Source organism: Falco peregrinus, chromosome 5, assembly GCF_023634155.1.
Source record: "Falco peregrinus isolate bFalPer1 chromosome 5, bFalPer1.pri, whole genome shotgun sequence".
Classification (NCBI taxonomy): domain Eukaryota; kingdom Metazoa; phylum Chordata; class Aves; order Falconiformes; family Falconidae; genus Falco; species Falco peregrinus.
The window spans coordinates 105120872-105146205 of record NC_073725.1 but is presented as its reverse complement, the minus strand read 5'-3'; the positions used below and the strand labels follow the sequence as shown (position 1 = coordinate 105146205).

The 25334-nt window shown below is 36.7% G+C and overlaps 1 protein-coding gene across 2 annotated transcripts in view; it reads right to left on the bottom strand.

Moving 5' to 3' along the window:
• ARHGEF3 (Rho guanine nucleotide exchange factor 3) overlaps positions 1 to 25334 on the bottom strand; it is a 144295-nt gene that overhangs the window by 66639 nt on the left and 52322 nt on the right. The window contains exons 1-2 of one of the 2 annotated variants that reach the window (XM_055805869.1): positions 16039 to 16183; positions 4720 to 4782 (exon numbers count right to left, since the gene is read on the bottom strand). In XM_055805869.1, the coding sequence (XP_055661844.1) occupies positions 4720 to 4782; positions 16039 to 16071 (96 nt within the window). In that variant the 5' untranslated portion in view covers positions 16072 to 16183. Of the gene's footprint in view, positions 1 to 4719; positions 4783 to 16038; positions 16184 to 25334 lie in introns of those variants that run through there. The other variant, XM_055805867.1, reaches the window with a different exon arrangement.

Below are 25334 nucleotides of genomic sequence, written 5' to 3'. Positions count from 1 at the left end.
GAAGTTTATGTAAGCTATGTTGATTATATAATGTCTGAAAATCAATATGCCTATGCCAATCTAGAACATTATCACCATTTTAAGAGCAGAAGCATGAAACACACAGACTGAGTTAACTGTGTAGACTGAATACGAGTTAAGCCTTCTGGTGGAGGCCAAGACAAACAAAAGCACAGCAGATAATACGTACATTTTCCTTTTAAAATAGACTTCAGACTGCAGTGGCCTTGCATGTTCATGCACTCAGCCCTCACAGTCTGCTGTCCACATCTGTCACAAGTTATCATAAACTATTTGACATTGAGGGGATCTACAAATCCACTTCTTTAAGCTGGCAATAAAACACGCCAGGACCAACCAGTTCAGTTTAATAAGCCAGTTTATCAACTCCTGAAGCATCAATACCAGTCCAGATCACTAAACAAATACAAAGACCATTTAACATGCTTAGGTTACCACCTTGTCCTGAGTCAGCAAAGCTCCAACCAGCACCTCCTGCAAAAGGAAATTCTGCCTTTATGACTGATCCCCCTGGAAAAGACAGGTATGTCTGGCAATGGTCAGTCATTTTTAAAAATTAAAATCAATTTTTTATAAAAGTATTGTAGACAGGTGATGATGTAAAATGGCAGGGGACCCATAGGTATGTTGCTTTCCGAAGTATGAAGCAATTTAGTCTTTAAGTAGTTAATACCCACTTTCTGTGCCATCCCCTACCCTCTCCTGGACAAAGGTGGTAAACAGGTGCATTTAAACAAATTGGAATCTTTAGACAGAGTGAGAATAGCCAGATCTTTCCATTGGCAAGCACAAGAAAGAGGCATACCCCTGAGGTGATGCCCGTGAGGCCAATGCAGCAATGACTGCAGCATGCGATCAACAGTGCTTCCTTACATCAGCAGCGAAATGAGCTGGAAGAATTGAACAGAAGCCATTCAGCTAATTATGTAAACCAGGAAGTATGCTGCACAGGAAAGTCTAATCTGCTTATCTGTTAAATACATATGCTATTTATTTTATTACAGACTCTGATAGATTTATTATCTGTAAAAACTTAACAATATATAATTATCCCAGTTAGAATCTAAATTTATAATAGGGAACACATGCATTTAGATTTTGATATTCCTAGCCACTGCCCTGGAAAATAAATGCTTTCATTGAGGATATACATACAAGCAATTTGGCACAACTTTTCAAAGATGTAAGAGTTGCTACACAAAGGAACCTCAACAAATACTTATTTACATCATGCTACCATCCAAAGGCTACACTAAGTGTAGAGCCCTCACTATGTCATTTCAAACTGTTACTGCTTGGAAGAAAACAAAATAAATAAAAATAAAGTAGTGTATTGGGCTAATTTAACTCGTCTCAGAACAGCCATGACTCAGGTTAATGATGGATCTTTGAGGCCAACACTATGTCTTCAACAATGGTAAAAAACAGCTGCCCAGGCAAGTGCGTGAAAGCAGAGTAAACACCTAGTGATACACGCATAGTTTACTCTCCCAGACTCCAGAAATATGCAAGTTCAAGGATTTCTTCAGATGGATGGTTTCAGTCAGTCTAATAGCTCTTGATGGATTCTTCTTCCATTAATTTGTCCAGTCTGCTCTTTGAACTCCTGCAAACCTCTGATATCCAGAACATCTGTGCCAGAATTCTGCCAGTGCCTGCTAGCTGAAGCAGTATCCCTTCTGGTTTGGTACAAATTTACAAAGAGTTTAATTTTGTGCCCTTAATCACAAGAGAATGAATAACCTTACATTGATTGTATTTTTATAGAATAGCCATCCACCATTTTTTCCCCCCCAGTATATTTAATTTCAGTTTATGTAAGTTTCAATGTATTTGACTGTTTCTTATATGGAACTGTTCCAAACTTTTGAGATTACTTCTCTTACCCTGCCCTGCACCACACCACATCGTGCCCCACTCACACCCCATTTTTTGGGCATAAGTTACTTTGCACATGAATAGTGTGGAGCAACACAGTAAGAAGGCTATTTTGCATAACACCCCTACACTTGGTTTCTATGAGGTATGAATCAATTCTTTTTGAAATTGGCCTTCACAAACATGAGAACAAAAGACAACCAACTCTGTACTGTAATAAAATCTAATTGTTGGAATGTCAATTATGGCTCTCTAAGAGCAAACCCCAAAAGACACATCTCCCCAATATAAATAACATCTTCTAGCATGTCTCTCTTTTCTGTTGCTTTTTAAGCGCTTGCACAGAACAAAATGCTTCTACAGGTATTTACCCATGAACTGCTGGATTCCATTTCATGCTACAACATTCCACAGTACAGTTAAAAGGCTCTAATATTTTCTAATGACATGAGACACTTGGAACTTAAGGAGCAGGTTTTCAATCTAGATGCATACTCAGCACCATCTTTATAATTATCCATCAGCAAAATATGATGTGAAAGGAAAACCAAAGTTTATTTACCACATCCAGAAGGCTCACAAAGGCGATAGTCCTCCTTTACCAGGAGGATCATAATCTAACTGGCAGGAACACGAGTCATTAGAAAATGCATAATTCTTCCTGCCCAACTTGTTCTAATGTCAACAGCACCAAGTTCTGATGGGCACACTTGAACCATTACCTCTTAAAAAACAGGGGTGGGGTGATGGTGTTCTGAGGTCACATACCAGGCTAATTTTCCAAACCAAAGGCACCTTCCCTCTCAAAGGAAGTTACCCTAACAGTTTAAGTCTTCTGTCACAGCCAGAGGCAAACTAGACTTAACACCAATCAGTATCACATGCTGAATAGGAAACTGTAGTAATATAATGTAGAATAATTCAGGGCAAAGTAAGTTGCAGTGACACAAGACACAGTATATTCTGGCTGGCTGTACAGCGTAAGATAAGCAGTACTTTCTGGTAACAGAAAAAAGTGGTGACAGACTTGAGGCTACCTCAAGCAAAAAAGATAAATCAACTAGTATTTATATAAATTGTCCATTTAAATAAACTGACCATTCTTCAAGATACACCGCACACCACTGCCCATTACACCCTCGTGGGATATTCTCCACCCTGTCGACCTGCATAATTCTGAAGTCCTCAGATCGCCTCCCTCTAAGAATTCACCTGTTAACAGGAACCGTACCTTTTAAGCAGTATTTAAACCTTTAGCTGTTAGCCAAAACAGACTCAACACACATTCAAGTATTTCTACAGCAGCGTAACAGCTTCTGCACAAGAGAATTTTACATAATTGTCTTAATTATACAAGAATAAAATACATACTCTTTATGGAAACATGAAAACAGTTAAAACCAACATTTTCCATCCTAGGTCAGAGTAAGTAATCTAAAATGTTATCCATTAGTCCAGAATAAATAGTCAACAATTTTGAATTTTCAGATCCCTGAAGAATAACAATTCCTTTAAAACTCCTTTAAAGGAATAACAGTTCCTTTGAAGTTGGGCTCACTGTAAAGTCTAATGTGATTAACTAACATTAAAGTATTAGATAACAGAGAAGGTCAGGCTACTGTGGGTTTATGATCTCCAAAATAGTTCTGGATTCTACCCAGCCCACTCAAAGTGCCTACAAGAGCTCGCATTTGTCTGCAGCCATCCAGGCAGGTAAACCCTTAATGTAATTGCTTCTTCAAAGAACAGGTAATACTTCAAAAGCAAAATTAAGATCTGATCATTAAAGAAACCACAGCACTAGGTTTGGCACATGTTAATAAATTAAAAAAAAAACCCCACCTGTTAAAACAAGCAGCTTTTAGTCTCTGTTTTTTAACTTTTTCTGTCTGTACTACATAAGAGGTCTACTGAAAGGGAAAACGGGTTCAACAGCTGACTGTAAACAAAACACTGAAAATGATACTAACACTGAACAGAAGGAACCGTAAATATTCCTACATCTATTGTAGTTCCATGGATTTGAAATGATAAATGCAAGTGTACCCTCATGCCACAACTTTACATGGAAAACTAATATTGCACTTTACTGCATAATTACACTCATTAATACTTTGAATCAACATCCACCAAAATCAACAGTTTCTTCCTTATAGCTTATTTTTAAAGGAAGCAGACATCAACCACTGTAGTCATTTTTAAAAAATAATAAAACAAGCCAATATTTCACCTTTACTTCCAGAGACAATTAAAAAATTCAGTCAGGAACAGCCTACTTGTACCAAAAAATACACATTATAAATTGCGTAGTTTTTATAAAACATGTTTTCTGATGTAGTCTTCACATCTGAAGTGCATGATACGTGATACATGCATCACTTCAGCAGCGACACACGTAGGTCCCAATTGTATTAATATCACATCATACAGTTTCACAACATCAGCATTAACCACCACTGACATAACTGAAATAAAATTTCTAATACAGCCATGCAATGGGAGAAAGGTCTGTTTCTAAGTCTGGCATTCACAATACCCTTTTATCCTGATAATTATTTCCTTATAAAAGATTCACTGTTTTACAAGAAACTGTTATCCTGGCTTTTTATTTTTCTCTTTCAATATTTTACTACAGAAAAATGAATGCAGTAATACATGAAGTGTAATATTTTAGTAATAAGCAGAACAAGTTATTCATGCAATGTATGAAAACAATGCAGCTGAACAGACGAAGGGGTTTGTTTCAGAGTACCCACAACAGCCACATTTCAGTTCAAGGGGGTGTGAAGGGAAGGCAAAAAGGAAAATGAAATTACTCACACTTGTATCCAGGCTGCAGATACTGATTGTATCTTCATCTTGAGTACTCTGTTTTCGTTTTTTCTATAAAACAAAATTAAAAGAAAAGCTCAGTTTTGATGAAGAGCAGCTACCACAAGAGCTTGATCCCGAAACAGGTATATATAAAGAAGCAATACACATACATGTATGTGTATAGTTAATTATTTTCTCTCATCATTATAATCACCATGCATGTGAATATAAACTCTTACTTTCACAAGTTGAAAAGTTACATATTAGCACATTAGTAAATTAAAATCTGTTCCTTTTTCTACTCATACAGCATTATGTTCACTTCAATTAAGAAACTTATTTCTAACTAAAAGCACAAGTAAACATTGCATATTATAAATTGAACTTTGGCACTTGATATGAACTTTTGTAACTAATGAGACTGTCAGGAGGAGAAACTCGTATTTTGTGTCAAAAGCCTATACTTAGATTTTTCAAAACATACATTCAGCAATCAAGTACTATTCCCAGAGAGTCAATATTACATAGTGAGGATAATAAGTGAAATGTACTGCAGGAATTAAATTAACATATTTTTGGATTTCACTGTACACATCAGTGTTTGCATTCTGCTCTATATCCAGGTTTTGTTTTGGAGAATGGCAAGCCCCCCACTCGTCATTTCACAGGTTCACCACAAGATTAATCTTCATGCCCTTCAAATAAGTATGAAATGTCATTTAACAGAGCTCTGCATTTTCTACCACACTGGGAAGATTTAGGGAACAAGAGAAGTCACAGAATACATGATCCTTATTTATCCAGCTGTGTTGTCTTCCACTGCCAACTAAAGATAAGCGTTCACACATAACAGCAGCTGGGATTCAGCTTCCAGTCTACAGAAGTCCAAGATAAGCAATTTAAAGAACAAAAAACCTCACACAGGTGCCATACAGAGCTCTTATCTTACAAGATGATGAAAGCTCAGCTATAAGGCAGAAGCTGCACATTGTGCAGGTACTTCTTACTTGTTTTTGAAAAATTCTATATAAAAAAATGCGCTCCCTCGACCATACCCATGCTTCTAGCTCTTCCAGAGCTTGGAGGTTTTATTCCATCAAGCCAGTGAAACAACCACTGCATCTACTAGGTCAAGCATACGGCTTCTGAGAACTGTTTTTTCTTTGGTGAACAAAGATAAGGAATACCTACCATAGAACCCAGAAATTTTTATTTCATGCTGTTTTGAAATTAAACAGTAGGTGTTGAAACTACACACTAGAAGGGATGAAAAAACAGGTAAATTGTAAGAAAAACAATTACATATTGAATGAGTCTGGGACAGCCTCCACAAAGCAGATCCCTCGCTCCACCTCATACTTTACTAAGCTCATAAAAAGATCACTCCTTACTTTATTTTAGATCTTCTACTTACTGAAAAGCAACACACACGCACACACACACAAAAGAATCTACCAACTACATGCATACTATACTATTATTGTTCTCTGGAAGTTTGTAAGTATTAGACTACTAATGTTCTCTGGAAGCTTGTCTCAGTGGCTATGCAAGACAAGTAATCTCATACAGAAATTTTTAAACATCACCAACCACTGCAGGCAAGATTAATGTTTAAAATTTTCTACGACTTTCAAGGGCTGTTGGGGGGGGGGGGGGGGGGGAGGAGGGCAACACCATGGCAAAAAAATTAGTTTCCAATGATTAAGCTACCAAATACATTTCTTTCCCCATAATAAGTGGATTAGAAGCAAAGATTGCAGTGGATATTGTGCAGGGAGCATAAGGTGCTCATTACATTAATCCCTGCTCTTTGTGAGGATCTTTTACCCAAAGGAGTCACAAGTCCTGTCTCGGTTGCCATAGCACAGCACAGCTGACCTCTGAATCTCTCATGTTCCAGAAAATCACCCCTTAAATGCTACTCTTCATTTTATGTTTTAAATCACATGGCGCATCAAGCACTACAAGCTTCACTCCATTTTGATCTCAATTTTGTGTGTATTCCTTTCACAAAAGATCCTAGAAGTTCAATGTAACGGCTTTAGGATGAACCCAGAAGAAGAGTTATGTGACTAAGCATGGTATGTATTGCATGTGTTCATAGCGGAATAAGTTTCACTGAAAAGCCAAGGATCTTTGACGATAAGATGAATTTACAGCTCAAACACTGAAAGGAGTTAAGTAGCATATTAATGAAGAAGTTGAATTTCCTGAGAGAATTTAAGTAAGCAGTGCTTTGAGAGGTTCAAATATCTATTGCACACTTTGCTTGAATGACAAATAAATGTATCAAACAAAACCTAACTGCATCATATTGTATTCTAGTAGGTTTTTCATACCAGCTTATATTGCCACATATGACTATGTCAAGCTGAAAAACATGTGAATCTTTATTCAACATGACACCTGCACTGGCCCAGGCATAGCACTAGAGAGAAAGGACTGATTTCTTGATCGCATTTTATTACCTTGCACATGAAGTATTCCTAGTTCCTGTTAATATCTCTTACAATTATCTATGGCTGCAGCAATCACCAGTTTTAATACAATTCAATAGCTTTTTTTTTTAGACTATATGGATTGAAGAAGCATGCACAATAGGGAGAAGGAAAGCCCATGCTGAGTGTGCTATATTAAGATTATATGCACTAATTAAAGTCCATGAGTATACCCATGCAGAGATCTTACTGAAAACCGCAGAAGATTTAACCACAAACATGTCAAGGGACAGAAAAGTTGAGGCCCTTACTGATACCTGAGCATGCCCGAGTTATATACACAAGTTAGGTTCCTTACATGTGTAATACATAATCACATTCTAATATACTGCATATGAGTGTTGTTTTAATGGAACCAAGCTGGAGATTGTATCAAGTTTTATTTTCATTAATATCCCATAAGAAGCCCCAACATATTATGAATACTATGAAACAGGGATAATTTTTAAGACATGACCATTACTGTTCCCTATCTTGATTCTTGGGAAGCACGCTAAAGCTATTAATCGGAATATTCCTGAAATTTTAAACTGAACTATCCAATTAGAACCCATCTCTACTTTAAATTCAGAGTAATAATAACCCATGTAAAAGGTAGCACGCTATCCTTACACTTGACATGATCACTCATCTCCACTGTATATTATTTATGAGAAATGCCACACTGCAACATTACATGAAATACATTAAATACAAAATACTGCGATTACTCCATATCAGTCTACAAGCAATGGAAAAATGCCACCCACTAACTCACTGCAGAGTATTTCTTTATCAGAATTTGTATGTACTTGAAACTAAATTGAAAAATGTTATGAAGCTGTTTGCCTTGCTGGGAAAAAAGGACAGCTTGCAACACTTCGATAACTCCCCTTTTCCGTACAGTATTTTTAGACCTAAAAAAGGTGTAGATGTCTGCATGAAAAAAATATACCCGTAACAAGTATCTATTCTGAACAGAGATGTGCCTGTGTTTTCTAACGCATTACATGCATCTGAATGTGTACCTTTAGACTGGAAAACATTTTCTATCACACTTAGGGCTTTTTTGTCTTTTGGAGTACTAATAAAAAAAATAAAAATCTAAGTCCCCAGACCACGATGACTGGATGTATATTTGGTTTGAATCTTGATCTGTGCTTGTGTTACTGTTGCTTAAAAGGCTATGGTTACATCCACAGCTATAGAGACAGAACAGTTCCTGATCTTACCATAGCAGAAAAGAGTTGTTCTCCATAACTATCTGGCAGGGGATGAGAAAGTAAGATATCCAATTATATGTTAAAACAGTGATTTAATTAAAGGAATTAGAGCAATAAGACATTGTTATAGGAAGGCTGAATTAACAACCTCTCGCCATCACAGGGGGTTAGTTATCAATATCACAGATTTATAATTTACCACCTGGGAGATGAAATGCAAAGATGCACAAAAATAGCTTGATAAAAAAGCCCATCCTGTGATGAGGAAGGAAACACTTCTCAGAAGAATCACTGGCTTTTGCTAAATTATCCATCCATTCTAGTTGCTTAGAAATGGGTCTGCACGCAGGCCCACATCAAAATAAGTAACAGTTCAGGAGAATGTATTTGCATAGGCACATAAAACCCTTAAACCTTCTAAGTTATAGACTAATTTCAAAACCAAACATAAAACAACTTACTTTTTAAGCCCTTTTATCATACAGAAATCCATTTAACAAATGAGGATCCATTCATTCTACCAAAACAGACTTCCTCCACCCCTCCAAAACAAAAAGTCCAAAATAAAGAAAAATTAAAGCCCATTTAATCATTCTGTATTTCAAATTGTTTTCATATGAAAATATCTAAAAAACTTAAGTCTTCCCAGAACATATATATGGGCACGCTTCAACACTGCTAATTGGAAGTAAGCAACTTCACAAAAAAAGAGTTCTAATATGATTTAAATAAGTATAAATAGGTGGAAGTGCATATATGTATACACACATATATATAAATATATGTGCATACACAAATACATATATACATTTATATATCACGTACATTCCCCCCCCCCGCCTTTTCTGCCTTTAAAAAAAAAAAAAAAAAAAGGCAAACATATCACATGTTCTACTATGGTCCCTTTTGAATGTCCTATTCAGATTTTGGGGGACGGAAGTATGCAATGAACTACAAAATACTTGGGTAAACATTGTTAAGTCTAAGTTAAAGAAACAGCTTTCCATACCAGTAATAATTTGAAGTTTCTTTAAAAGGATTTCCAGTTGGCAAAATGCAAGTTTACATATTTTTTTGCAAAGTTCAATAATGAGAGCAATTGTGGACTCTCAGTCCCAGTTCTCATAATAGAGCATTACAACACACTGCATTTTCAAAGGAAAACATCTAAAAATGAATGAATGCAAACATATAAAACAGTCAGAGACATAAAATATGAGAATGATTTCCCATTTGATTGCCTACATTTATGAAAGAAAATTGGGTCATGAATAATGACCCAATGAATACATTCATTCATTAAGATATGCACACTGCATTTTCGCAAAGTCTGTCCTATGTAATACAAGTTTAACCAAAAAATAAAACCCCTTAAACTACACAAAAAATAAAATTTGCAATAATACAGAAAAGGAAAAACCAGGTAGCCAACAAAATTTTTAATCTTTTTTACTGTTGTGGAAAAGGCAGGAAAGGACTCACTGTGGGTTTCATGCTCCTCTTCAGTTTATGGTACACAACAGTCAAGAACAACCAAAAGGGCAGTATCTCTATCAGACTGAGTTAAACACCAAAACCAACCAAAGAAAAACAGTATGAAGAGATAAGGTATAGTCAAAAATAAAATCCAGAAGCGATTCACATGGAAGGAGGAGAGAAAACAGACTAAATACTTAACAAAAAGTCAGATATCATAGGCCAGAAAAGGTTCAAAGAACACCCCAAAGGGCAGACTATATCTGCATGAAAAGCAGCTCTACTACAAACTTGGGTTTGTTTTTTTTTAAAAAGCAATCAGGATGTCCTTAGCCAGCTGAGAGCTCTCTCAATGTACAAGTAACCTTCATATCAAAAACCTGATAATGGCCTTCTGCACTAGGAATCACAGTCAGTGTTGAAGCAGCTGGGAATAAGGCAGGAACATACCATAATTTTCTTTCTGTAAAGACACCAAATCACAACAATAATCCAGACTTTCATGTTTATTTCTACTCACACTCTTCTCAAGCAACACTCAAAAAAAAATCCAGTTAGCTTATAAATTCTCTTGACATGGAAATAATTTTTATCAGCAAAATCCACATATATATACTAGTGATTCTCAGCACCCTTTCATTCTGGTACAGTCAAAAGAACACTCAGACACTACACTTCTCACCTTCTTTCCTTTGTAGTTTGTCAGTACCTCCCCACCCATCCATAACATGTTGATCCTCCTCTTAAAAGAAGAGCCCTGAAAAACACCTCTTGCCAAGACCAAATTTATTCCTTTAATGACTCCAAAACCTCCACCTGTTGTTGCCTGTGTTATAAGATCTGTTTCAAGTTTTCACTGTTTCCATTTCAAATCACATTCCAATTTTTTCAAATGTATCAAGCTCCCAGTCAGTTATATCACAGAGTATGGAGGATTTAACCTTGGGACACAGAGCCCAGTGATGAGGCACAAATAGCACAAAACAGATGTTAAAAGGCATGCAAGTAGTAGTGAGGTAGGATGAAAGAAATAATGACAAACTGGACTAGGAAGGAAATAGGCCACATTTCAGTTCTCCAGACTAATTTAAAATGTTTCTAGAAGTCTCATTGATGATACAGCCAGAAAACTAAAAATGTAAATATTTCGGTTTGGTCGTCCTTATACAACAGGAGGAAATTCTGACTAAATGCTTCAGTGTTTTTCTCACCTGCTGTTGTCACTCAGTTAACGAAATACACCTTGGATCCAGCTTAAATTGGGTATAAAATTACTAGGGGAAAATATTAACAACCTTCCATCTCAAGGTTAGCTGAAGAATCACTAATTTACCATTTCCTGCCTCAGGTGGTAGGATGTAACATCACAACACAGACTTCAGAAGCACAATGGAAGAGGCAGCAGTGGTGTTTCATTACCCAGCTTCAAGCCAGAACACTCGTGACACTGAAACATGCAATAAGTGTCATGTAGGATTACTCATTTTCCATCTTGCTACACTGCTACTGCACTGACATTCAAGTGTCTCAAGATGAAATAAAAGTACAGATTTAAAAAAAAAAAAAAAAGAAAAAAAGAAAAAAACCACACCCCACTTGGGCCCAGCTGATACAATGCACAGTTCCAAAAAAGCGTCCATGTAGAAGGAGACCACGTCGTATTAATCACATAAGCATCTCTGTCTGCAATAACCAGCTGGAAACATCTGAGTTTCCCGTGGAATATGGTGTGCCTTCTAAGCCTGGTTCAGAGCTAACCAATTATGATTTCACAGTGATAACTCATTCCCTAGTTTAAGCTCGTTCAGAGATACATGAATCTTCTGTCACCCTCTACGGCCAGCCCTCTTGTCACTCTACCATAGCCTACCAGTCACCTCCACACCAGCACCAGTATTCCTCCCTGGTTACCTGTCACTTCCATGGCCGTACCAGACACTTCTAAGAGCTTGAAGGCATGGGAAGACAACAGCATCTAAAAGCAAGCTTTCCCAGAGCCTAGTGCCTTTTTTTTTTTTTTTTTTAGCTGAATGATCCATCGTCATACATGGGTTTTGGGACCATAACTTCAGAATACTGAATTCTAATACAACTTTATTTTAAAATAACAGCAGTTGTTACCCTGCATTCCAATACCACAGTTCTTTATATTGTTTGGCAAAGAGCACTTGCTTAAGCTCTGAAAAGAACCAAAAATTCTTTAGTTTTATAATAAAACCAGTTTCTATGTATATTTCCGCTGCCCTCTACTGTTCAGAATACCAAAGACATTACAGGTTTCGTTTTCACAAGAAAAAAAAAACATAAAAATCTAAACAAAAGCTTTATTCCTTTTGAGGGAGAAACAGAGATGACCGGATTGCAGAGTTTGCACCAAGCCTGGTACAAAGCTTTGCTGATTCAGTTTCCCACCCTGCACATGTTCTGCTGGCAGGGTCTTTGTGTATTGGTGTTAGTTACAGAGCTTGCTTGTTCATGATGTCCCAAGCAAAACAAATGAAAGAAACTGCTCTAAGTCTGTCACAACACAGCAGAAAACTGAAATGGAGGTGAGGTCATCTATGGCACTTCAGGCTTTGCTGCTGAACCTATCTAAGCCCTTCTGAAGAGACGCTCCTACCTGCAGACAAAATGGCAGCTCCTTTTCAGCCTTCTCTGACCACAGAGAGCACGCTTTATTTCTGCTGTGCTTACCATGATGGATTTAAGATTTTCCGGTCAATGTAATATAAAATGAACACCGAAGTGAACAATGAAATGAAAGTTATGTTCAATGTGTTGAGCATTAACAACAGGAAATGGGCGTGCATGTACGGGATGCTGTAAGGACAAGGATCAGCAGAGCTTTGTTTGAGGACTGGTATTTATTCTGTCTTTATTTAACCTTCTTCCTTCCCCTTTTCAGAAGACGGGGAGAGTATCAGTCATTGGAATCTAGCAGAGTTAAACATGCTGAAAGTTTTAAAGTCTAACTCAAATTCAGATAAATTACATTTATTTCTTTCTCTGTAGTTCTTTGTTACGTGAGTGAACAGCAGGCTTTATTATATGATCCTTTCTCAGTTGGAACTTGAAGACTGCTACATAAATTATGCCTTTAACTAACACAATCAATATCCAAGGATTCTAAATTCACCTAGCATATGAATATAAACTAAGATGCAATTTAAGAGTCCATACACTACTTAGATTTAGCTGCTGTTGTTCTGACAAACACAGCTTCTTTTCACCTGGGATCTGTCAGATCCAGTTCTTTGTGACCCCAAATAACATAATCAGTCAGTTTACAAATAATCCCTGGATTCCTTTGCCAAGTTGATGTGATGAAGTTGCAGTTCCCAGCTTTGTACGTTTGTGTCGAGGGAGTTTATTATAGGTCTAGTTGTAAAAGTAAGAATAATCGAAGTTGGGCTATTTTAATGATCTAACTCTACCCTTAAACGTTTTGTGCACTTGAAGGCATGGGGACTTCCTCTCACTGGACAGCAAAGACCAGTACTTGCTGCAGTTGACCATTTAATCACAGCTGTCAACCACCAATTGTGGTTCCAAAATGACTACATCTGTGTATGTAACACACAAGACCTCTTTTTCCTTCCAACAAAAATCACAATGAAAGTTTCTCATGAAATGCAGATTCATTCAAATTACACTTTATCATTATTTTTATTATATAATTTATTGGGGGGTTGGGGGTTTTATTGTTGGGGTTTGTTTTAAGAATCCAACAGAGCTTCTCATTGTAAAAGAGATCTTGGATTGCTGATACTGTGCACAGCACTGGAACCACATACAGCAGAATGAAACAATTCCCATAAACTAGGTCTCCACGTGGCATTTAATTGGCTTACATTTGCATAAATAGCAGTCAACCCTCATTGTTCTAATACTCTACTGCTGCTCTGCTTTCTCCCAGTCTCCTGCCTTCAGCATCGTTATGCTGCTGTACCTTTAAAACCACAGACAGGATCCTGCATATAGCTTTTGATCTACCAGCCTCAAGTGCTCTTCTTCAGCTTCACACAGGATAGATAAACTGGCTACACCCAAAATGGATTTTTTTCTGCAGATAAACACAATATTGCTTTTACTAAAATTACATGTTGCTATATCTATTTTTTGGTTCAATATAAACAAACACACACAAACACTTGAGCTCGATTTCTCAGGAAACAAGGCTTATGGGATACCGGTCAATATCCCTGTGACTCTTAATTCTTTTATTTTTGTAAAACTTGTTGCCCAGTTTCAACCAAAACTGACGAAGAGATAAAGACTTCAGTCATTTTGAACAAAGTGTATAGAACAGGAGATAGAATTTACATCCAACTTAGAAGATTTCAAAGCGAGCTCAGCAATATTAGTAGACCCTAAACAATCTGTGTGACTTTACTTCATAAACATGCATCTCCCTTGCGTTCCATAAAAAACGTGTCATTTAGTATATTTTCTTTACTATAAATTTTCAAGTGAATGAAACCTAAAACACATACCCACAGCAAATATGCATATTAAGTACATCCAAAAAGACTACGCCAATTTAACAGTATGGCAGTTAATCAGTTCTTAAGCTATTTAATAAAACCCAAGAATTCAAATGTACAACATCTGTTAAACTAATTTTCACTAGTTGAATAGCTCTTCATTTCTCTGACAGTCTTAATAAACTTTCCAAGACCGTTGCAATTTTGATTTACCTTTCTTAAACATGATTTAAGTCAGAACCGCATAAAGCATTTCAGATAACATCTTAAAAACATTCTATGCAATAAATTCATCACAGACCATCTCTTTCCCTATTGCAAAAATGTTATACAAAAAATATATATCCCAATTAACAATCCAGTCTTAAGCTTCAGTATATTTAAGCCACATTCTCCACAGCAAATCCTAGTGCATACAGGCCCTTGAACACATCCCCAGGTCACTTGCTTCACACTACAGGCACTCACCTTTATCACATGTTCCTGAGAACTTCAAAATACGGTTTTCTTCAACATCTGTGCAAATATTTTGAAATAACTTAGCTTCTTAAATAAAAGGAAGCTCTCTAGTTTTCCAGTGTATGGAAAGATCGTACAAACTGGGACTAGAGCTGCAAAGTTAAGAGATCAGATTGTGCACTTGTGACCCTAATGTGCTACTCTTATCCACATACTATTAACAGCCCAAAACCAAAATCCCACGTGAATCATTAAGAACAATCAAGTATTAAATGCTAACCATTGCAACATGTAAGCTAGGTCAATGTGCACAATGCAGGTCTTTCTAGATTATGCTGAAAGGTCTGAAATTACAGATTTTATAATATAATTGTATACTCCGTTCTACTGCTTAGTTAACATTACAATCAGGAAGTGTTTTCCCAAAAAATATTTAACCTAAATCTCACTTGCTATGAAATAAACCTACTTATTCCTGCGGTACCCTTAGCAAATACAGAGAACAAGTACCAACTTCATAATTGTTCCCACACACACTCAGAGACAAATGTAGATTTGTACCTCATATCAAGTCTTACTTCTTTACACACAACATGAGCTATATTTTTTAAACTTCCTTCATAGGCTATATTTTCTAGAGTTATTATTAATCTTGCTGCTTTTCTGTCCACATCTTTCCAAAGTGTAATGTCTAAAACTTGCACCATTTTCCAGGTGATGCCACATACACATGCTGCAGAGCAGAATCATTATGAATTGTAAATACACCGTAAACAGGATCTGTTACAACTTTCAGTTTGACAGTGGATAGGCTTATGCATATAGCTATAAACGCGCTCATTTAAACCCTTGCAATCAGCCATAATCCTCACTTTGACGGTAGGAGACAGAGGCAGAGATATTTACACATGTACGATAAAAAAGCAAGACCAAAAACATAAAACCACCACCCTGCAGCAATAAACCACCAATACGTAGAGAAAAACAAACTGCCATCCATCCCTTTGGAAATATTAGAGTATTATCTAAACTTCTAACAAATTTCTTTCCTTATAGAAGGAAACATTCCTGCTAAGCAACACTTTGGCTTCGTTAATAGCCAATTTCAAATCCTGGCATGCATGGAAGCAGTATCTGTGCAAGTTCAACTTACTACAATGCCACACACACAAACAAAAAGTAACACAATCCTGAATTTACACTTACCTGATGATGCACAAAAAAGCAACACCACACCATGGGGTACTTTGTATCGTACTAAGATTTTAGGAGTATTTTTAATATTCAGCGTGACAGTGAAAAGCCTTTGCTACAAAGAAGTCCCTATGTCTCTCCTTCAGTTTTCGGCAGGAACTCCTCCCCATGCAGCCACACAGTTTGCTCTCGCTTCCTGTCATGCAGCGTACTAGAAGTGTCAGGAGCAGTGATATGTATTGTCGTGTCTATCTGTCGTGGTTTTTCCTCACAGACTGCTTCAAACAGTATTTTAAACTGACAACAGTGTTATAAAAATTGCTAACAGGTGAACGGCACCAGAATGGTAAAAGTAAAGACATCATGAATGTGGTTTTAAAGTAATAGGTAGGTCTTTGGGCGCTTAGAGACTCAGTAACTGAAACGCAGCCCACCTCCTCCTACCTGTGCAATTCTCAGGCTTAAACAGCAGCAAATTGGCTTTAAACTCAAGGGCAGACAACTACCTCCAAAGGTGGATGCCTCAGAAAACAATACTGCTGGTAAACACTGAATGCAACTTTTAAACATTCAGTTCACAGAAAACTTTCAGTATTTCAGAAAGTAAGGGATCTTAAATTAACAGGGGCATAATGGCAAGAACTCATCACAGAATGTTTTAGATTCAACCCAGAATCAAGGCCCAAAGATAAGCTTGGCAGAGCACCCAAATTATGCATGCGAGGACGTGTCAAGGAAGTGCAAAGTTTGATTTTATCCCTGGTAGTTCAATATAACTGATGAATGAAACTCCAGTTCTGCTGATTCTCTACTAATCTAGATAAGCAAGCCTTTGGCAACTCATCCTGTGAAACCCAGTGAACCTTCGTTTCACTGGAGTTTGGAAAGCTATATATACCTGAAGCATCAAGAAAGCATTCACCTTGCTGTCTTAAAAAAAAAAAAAAAAAAAAAATAATCAAATAAGACTGTTGTTACCTCAATGACATGAAATTTCCCAGCCCACTTGAAGTTTCAGAACTGTGGATCTCCTCCTGCAAGGACGCCCTGGACACACACACACTAGCCATCAATATGCCTGAAGACTAAACTTACAGGATTGTGTTCCAGACTTAATTCACACTGCAGAACATAATGCTTCCTTGGGAGCTCTCATATCCGCATGCCAAATCATTGTTTGGACAGGAACGCCGCAGAGACTGACCTACTAATCATGAGTTTCTTCAGTGGTCTCTCTCAAACCTCCAGCTAGGTCACCAGCACTTTATAGTAGATATTTTCCTTTAATATATGCTCAGTTAATTGCCTTGTTTGGCCATCATATTAAGTCACATTACTTCAAGTAAGAAAAGCTAAGTTTCATGAGGTGTTTGTCTGCAAGTTATCAAAAGGCATAACTTCCCACACATTATATGAAAATTTATATTAGTGTATGATTCATATGTACCAGTTTCAATGTGCATTTGAGCACGTTCAAAATCTAGTGATGCATAGGTATCAACTTCTCTTAGACAAAGTTAGCTAGAAAACAATGCAGAGTATTGACTGAAAAATGGAATCCATAATCATCAGAAGCGATTGAAACAGAGCACTTCACATGGCAAGTAAAAACGAGCAATCTAAAATGGCTTTCCCACATCTTTCCTGCATCACAAATTGAATTAACCTTTTTGGGCAAGTGAAACTTGTCCTCAGAAACTAGTAAAAAAGAACTATTGGGAGATATTTGAGATGTGGCTCTTTTTTGAAGCATACATGAACTCTAATGTAAAGAACAAGTGCAAATACAGGGAAAAAGTAACATCCTGGAATTTTTTTGATCCTTGTACACATGCTGCAAATATACAACAAAAGGTTTCTTGAGTGCTTACCTTTTAAAATATTTTTTATACATTTGTAAGATAGTGAATTCTTGAGTTTACAAGACGTATTGATTAGTCTTATTAGACAACTATGTTCCTACTACTATTCTGAAGATACTTTTTCGTTTCTTCAAGACTTAGGTAATAATTGTGTAAAAAGTTCAGGCAAGTATCCATAATGGACAAAGAGAAACTGCTGAAGGTAATAGCCAGCTCTTCCATTTTAACATACAAAACCCACATATAAGCATAAGATTAATGCATTTCTGCCATACTTTCTATATTAAAAGATTTAAGGCTCAAACTACGTATTTAGCTAAGCACGCAAACTTTTTTTGCTATATTCTTTATGTTAAGCTAGAATTAGACCTGTCAGGTGCAGGGAGAGTGAGCGTTTTTTGATGACAGCATACTACTTCCATGCTTTAACACCACTACTAACATTAAAACAAGAAATATACAATAACATTAGAAATTATTTAATTTTTTGTATGCCATTTGTATGTCAACAGTTCCTTGCTTTACCAAATTTGAGGTAATTGCTTCACACACATTTAACTTCTGCTGCTGTTCACTGCACAGTTTGTCTACAATGACAAAGAGAGCGTGTGTTCTGCAGCACCTTCAGTATTACACCCTTTCTTATGTTAGGTTTAAAAGGAGGTTCTGGTAAGAGTCATAGCTACCAGAAGCTGAAAGAAATCACAAGTACGTACGTATATGGTATTTACTTCCATTGAAAGCTAGAGCAATAAGCAATGATAAAAGTATTAGGCCCATGTGGGACTTTCATTTAACTCAGGTCTTTAGCTGCTGCAACTGAGTAATTCCACTTCTAAACCAATAGAACTTCATCTGCTTATTATCGCTTAAAGATTAATTCCATTCTAAGAGAAGGGCTTCAAAACTTGGTTGTATAGATTATTTATAGGCAACTGCAGATTCTTTAAAGCATAAGGTCAACAGCTCAGTCTAAAGCTTAAGAAAAACAATGACAAATGGGTATGCACTAAGAAGTCAAACATGAATAAATATGAAGGTTTAAGAAACAATAAAAGTAATTTTAAAAACAGAGTTACCTCCTTTTTCCTTTGATTTAATTAATTGGTAATAATATTTAACTTTTTAGTAAATACGTTGCGTCAGTGATTTTAACACTCACTCTCTCTTCACACACACAGATAATTAATTCACATTGCCAACATCCTTACACCTCACCCTTGATCTCTCCCTATCCTGTTCAATTCTTTTGTGACTTGCTTAGATCTACAAACATGGGAGATCTTTTTGCCAGCTGCAAAATTCTGCATACTTCCAGTAGGCAAGAATGTCAAGACAAATTTGAATTTGGGTAGCAAGCTAACAGCAATTCAAACTTCATTTTTAAAGAAAACAGGCCCTTAGTGAGCTGGTGCAGTCTTTCATCAGCTCGAAACTCAATTAGAATAAAAAGTTTCTGCTGAGTTTGGAGGAAGAAGATAAAAGGTGAAACTGATACCAGTCAGCAACCAATTCCTTTGACAAGAGCCACGACATCTCTGCAGACAGAAAAAACGAGTTGAAGCAATCTTCAGGAAGCAGACATTTTAGGCCAAGATTTTAAAAATTACTCAAGTATTTCCCTCTTGACGTACTGTAAATGCTGTTAGTCAGTGTCCCTGCCTAAAGATGAACTAAAATCAAATCTTGCCACCTTCTTCTTCTGAGACCCTTCCAGCAGAACACAGTTTATTTTTCAAAGAAAATCCATATAAATTCTATATAAAAGCCTGCAAATTTTTGTCAAGGGTTCTTTCCTTCCTCTTCATTAATTTGTTATTAGGCTGTTACTAGATCTAAGTTATTTCTTAATTTTTCACAGCTTCACATGAAACCCTAATCCTTTGCTATCAGAATTTGGTAATCCCTTACCCAGGATCAAATACAGGAGAGCAATTTTTTGAAGTGTTACGATTTTCATAGGCCTTAAATTGCACCAAAGATGAATTTAGGAAGGCAGGCATTTTTCAATCAGATTTCCTGGTAAATTTGGATTTCCGTATTCCATTTTGTGAAGACCACGACATGCAAACACTTTGACTTGCTATGCTTCTTTATATTTGCATTTGTGCCACTTCTTAGATCTCCTATAACCTTCTGCCTCAGTAGGCATTGGAATTTAAGCAGCCTAAAGGCAGATGCCACAGATTTCAGCCTAGTGTCAGGCATGAGATTGGCCCGCCAGACTTTTCCTCATCAATTTAGTGAACCACATTTAAAACCTACCTGTATCAATCAACATAGATTAACAGGATGGCAAAAACTGCTCTCTAACCTCTGAGTAAATAAAACATTGTATCTGGGGTTTTTCCCTGCAGCTTTGCAGCAGTCAGCTCCAAGGTACTCTGCACTTTGTTGACAGCAACATCAATAGCATCCACCTGAAAGTGCAGCTTGAGCTTTCTTAAATTGTAAACACTCACACAAGTACCAAGGAAGGAAATCTAAGACATCATATCTAGATTTCAGGCAGAACTTCCTCAAAAGATTGAGGCTAAGAAATCATAATTGACAAATTCAAAATACATAAAAATATGAAAGCTGTTCATGCTGTCTCTGTGTGCAGCTAGAGCACTGCCACCGAGTCCAACGCAGTAACAAAACATGAAATGAAACATGCCAGGGCCATGAGCACATCAAATAGCCAGAAACATCCACAGAACTGCAGGTAAAAGCAATCAAATATTACTGTAACTTTGGTTTACAGGAACAGAGAATGAACATGGGGTATTAATGATTTAAACTCAAAAAACCTACCTCAGCACTTTGTCTGAGAAACTTTCCTGCCTTAGTATTCTTACTTGTAAAATGCCCAAAGCACTGGGGTGGCATAAGGTTGAAGTCTGTCAAATGTTTTAACAAGCACATGATAAGTCTTTATTCAGACAATACACAGCCAGTTTCCAAGTAACTTCTGCTGGTTGATCTTGTCAAAATCATAGCAAAGTGCAAGCAAAACTACCTAAGCAGTTTCACTGTTACTTTCTTTATAGTTCTTAAAAGTAAGGAAATAGAAAAAAGAAAATAAATACGTAAAAATCATCCTTGCAGGACAGCAGTATCCTACTGCTGCAACTATGATTTTTAACTGTACGACAAATGGGAACATACATATCTGAAGTACTGTGGTAGGAAGACACGTAACATATTCCCTTTTTCACATGCAGAAGCCTAAGCGAGTCAAACGCAGGTTCACATGCAGCCACCAGGCCATCCAAAAAACCCTGCAGCTTTCTCCCTCTTTTCAGAAACCGTGCTGTAAGAGGGGCCGACTTCAAACTTTGTGTAGCAGTCAACCCATTCTTCTGTTTACTGATTGGTAATAGAGGAAAGCCTCCTCAAGACTAGGAGTTGATACACGTTTACTATTGGATATCAAAGTAAAAAAAAAAGTTATCAAAAAATCCTGTTACTCTGAAGAAATATATCAACCTACTTAAATATTCCTTTAATAAAAACCAACCCAACTACAACAACTTCTGAAGCTTTTATCTATTTCAGCAGGTGACAGCAGCACGAGGAAAGCAAGTTACTTGAAATAAGCTATGAGGGGGCTTGAGCTGTGAAAATAACAGAGGTTCTGCACTCTTCAACAAAATATCATGAAAAGACAATAAAATGTCATAAGAATTTAATTAAACAGGAGAATACGCAAAGACTTGCACGACAGTAATCCTTAAGAGATAACATACTAGTTTCAGTCCTGCTTTTGTCCACCCTACAAGGTACTATTAGAGTACCTCCTGACATCACCTCTTGCCTTGGACTGTACTTTATCTAAATGAAATACCTGGCATAACACCTCACAGATTTGAACACTGGTCTCTACACCTCAGTGGCATGTGCTAAGTAGTGGCCTGGCTGTGTCAAGAGATTCCCAGTTCTGTCGCTACCATCAAGCAGAGATCCAGAGACTTGACCTGGCTCCTTCTAAGGGCTGGAAGAGATGCTTACTGGTGGCACATTCTCTGCAAGACTTCCAAATTTGCCCATCCAATCTCCAATAGTACAAACTGTCTTGAGTTTGTCATTTCTCACATATACTGCCAGAGATAGTGATTTGGACAACTCTAAGAACGCTTCCCAAAATGTGAAAAATTGTCACGAGTTTCTGAAGATATTGAGAAAAGAATAATTATGATGTCATAAATAAATGGTGTCACACCAAACTGCAGCAGTCACTGCCCAACTGAATACCCTCAGAAAGCACTGCAATTCTTTCCCATCATCTTCTAGTATCCTTCCAGTCAGGCCATGCATGCAGTCTAATCTTTTTAGGATTGGTATAACCCTCATTTTATAACCTTTTCACAAGGCTGCTGGTCTGCTTTTGACTGGAAGTGTCTGAGAGGACACAGTGATTGCTGAAACTTAGACTACTTCTTTTGAGGGTATTTAAGATTGTGAACCACTGAAAAATTGAAATAGCACTTGGAAACGAAACAGGCTTTCCAAATTCAGTGGGGAGCTTGCTGGCACACGGACAGATTGAAACTGTTTTCTCATTGTGCATTATGAGTGTTTTAAGGATGCTAAATTTAACTTTCTCTGAAAAGCTTTACAATTAACCACAATCCACGGAGAGACAGCACCAGTGTACAATTTTTGAATCAAAGCCACTAAGTAATAAATATTTTCAAATGTGCATTTCAGAGTTTTAGAATATTATCTCAAATCACATTAGGATCATTTCAAAACATGCAGCAGAACCTAGGAATTACAACATCTGTCATCATGAGTGGAATTTAAGAGCTTCAACAGATCTGAATTTACTTTAAAAAATTTAATTTGGAATTATTTAAGAAATATTTCAGTATGTTCTTATAAGAGTTTAGATTATAAATTCTTTAGAGAAAGAATAGTTTATTATTATGTTTACATGATATCTAGCAAAACGAAGACCTTTTTTTCTGGTTGCTACTGTAATAACAAAATTTGTTTCCAGGCTGCTATAAATAGACACCATCGTATTGCTCTTATTATGCATTTGTGCCAGATTTTAAAAGACAACCATAGTTTTTAATTGCTGCATACATTCTAACCACAGAAAAGAGCATTAGCTTTCAAGAATAATCTTGTTCTTATATTTAGTTTAAAAATAATTAGGACTCCTACTAAGACTGAGATGTCTCAGAGAAAATCTGGCTTTGAAAGCACTTTTATGTTTGGGAATAACAGCAGTCTTCATAGAGAGCACCAATAAACCCACTCAAAATGCTTCTTCCAACAGAAAACATCAGGAGGAACTCAAATTTCCTCTTCTTTTTCCATCAGCTCCACAGAACTGTTTATAAGCTCATTCAAAAGTTTTCAGAATGCTTTCCTTCTCTCCCAGTCCTTAGAAGACTTTATTTAGCTTTCTGTCAGAAGTACAACTTGACAACCTAAATCAGAACATGTGGAACTGGAGATGGAGAGGCAGATGTTCGAACAAAACCTCTTGTACAGCAGAGGATTTCCCAAATGTTTCTGCAAATAATGCTCTTGCAGCTTTTTCTAAACGTGTAGTCCATTTCTGTACTTTTTGTTTAAAACTCACTCCACAGTTCCGATTAGTACTACCCAAACACTGCCAAATTGGAAACTTTTACAATCAACTGAGATTGACCAGTGAGATTTTACAGTATGAGCACTAGGAAATTGGACACCAAGACCATTGCAGTGATTTGGTAAAAAAGGAAACGGTGATGTTAATAACGTATCTTTGTAACAGGTTCTAGTAACAACAAGTTCTACTGCAAGTATCACAACCAGTAAAAACAAAGATTAGCAACAGAAATCCATGTGTACAACCATTCATGTCCACTAGTCATTTTAAAATAAATCCGCTAATCTGAAATTGTGTAACAACAATAAAATACCACTATATAGCTCAAAATTGTTCCTAAAATTTTCATTTCTCAGACTGAGCGGCATCAAATTCAGCTGGACAACAGCATCGCCCTGTTAACCATTACAAGTTTCTGAAACGAAGTGATAGGAAGTAGTAATTTCAGATCACGTGTTCTCTGAGAGCAGCCACTGGTGGGGTGGGAGGAAACAAATACAAAGAAATGGGCAGAGTTAGGTTTGAGTTAAATTGAACAGGGGTCAAGTTCATCTGCTGTTGAACAAAGAAAAGAACAGTAAATGACAGCAGGAGTACAAGGTAACACCCAATCTATGATTAAAGACAGGAAATCTGCTATATAACAGAACATCAGACTTAGCCTAAGAGAATGACAATTGGACCTATCTGCTTTATCACATGTTGCTTCTAGCTCAGTATTGTTTGTATGTGCCAAATAGCTGGCATGACAGGTTTATAGCACATACAGAATATTTCTACTATAAATAACAAACCACACCCGGAACAAAAATAAACTTGTTACAAAGATCCATAAAATAAAGCCCTACAACATTAACAGAATGATTGCATAAAGTATTTCTGAAGAAAATACTGATTTTGTGAAAAGATAACATGAAATTATAAGAAGTCTTTCCAAATGGGAGATATCATGCTATCTTTGTTATCAGAAAAACTCAAAATATTAATTGAATAACTGAGCTTTAATAAACAGAATATGTACAGTGTACGATGTAAATAATCATGGAAAAGTCTTGCAAATGTAAAAGCCTATGACAGTGTCTTCATTTCAAGAATGCATTAGCCAAGTGCTCTATAAGCATGCTTCAAAATTCTTGCCCCAAGCAACATATCATCCAAAGTGTATTTTCTGTAACTAGCATGTAATTAACTTGAAAGTAGCCCTGTAAACTAGGTAATTGGACAGGTTTTATGGCTGTATACTTAACTCATATTTATAGGTAAAAACTGTGAAAGTTTAATAAAACAGCTACTGAATTGAGTTAATGAAAACAGTGCAAACTCCTAAGCATTACAGCACGCTTCTAGATAACACAAGTGGTAACAGCTCAAAACATGTCCAGGGTTTTCTACCCAGAGCCTCAAATTACTAGAAACCTGGCAAACCCTGAAGGCCAGCCTGCACCCTTCTTTTTTATAACTAACTAACTTATATATAAATAACTGACAGCTTCTCTCCAGCACATGTTCATGATTCTGGCAGTACTACTATATGCAAAGAACCTTGTAATTTCCACTACCCGTTGATCCTACGAAAAGATACAGCCATTAATCATGGACCTAAGAACTAATGTATCAAACAACCGTGTTTTACAGAAATTTCTAATAGAACATTCTGGCATAACATAACTAACCTAACATCACATGTTGTGGATAGAACTTATGGTAATTAAACCATGCCAAGTCAGCACATCAGTTTGGAATAACACACTCTTGAATTCTTCAAAATTTTCTAACTGGTCACACTGAATTGCTTTTTAAATTCAGTGTATACATTAAGAATACAACAATTCTGATGTATGTTTTGGAACTGCAGATGG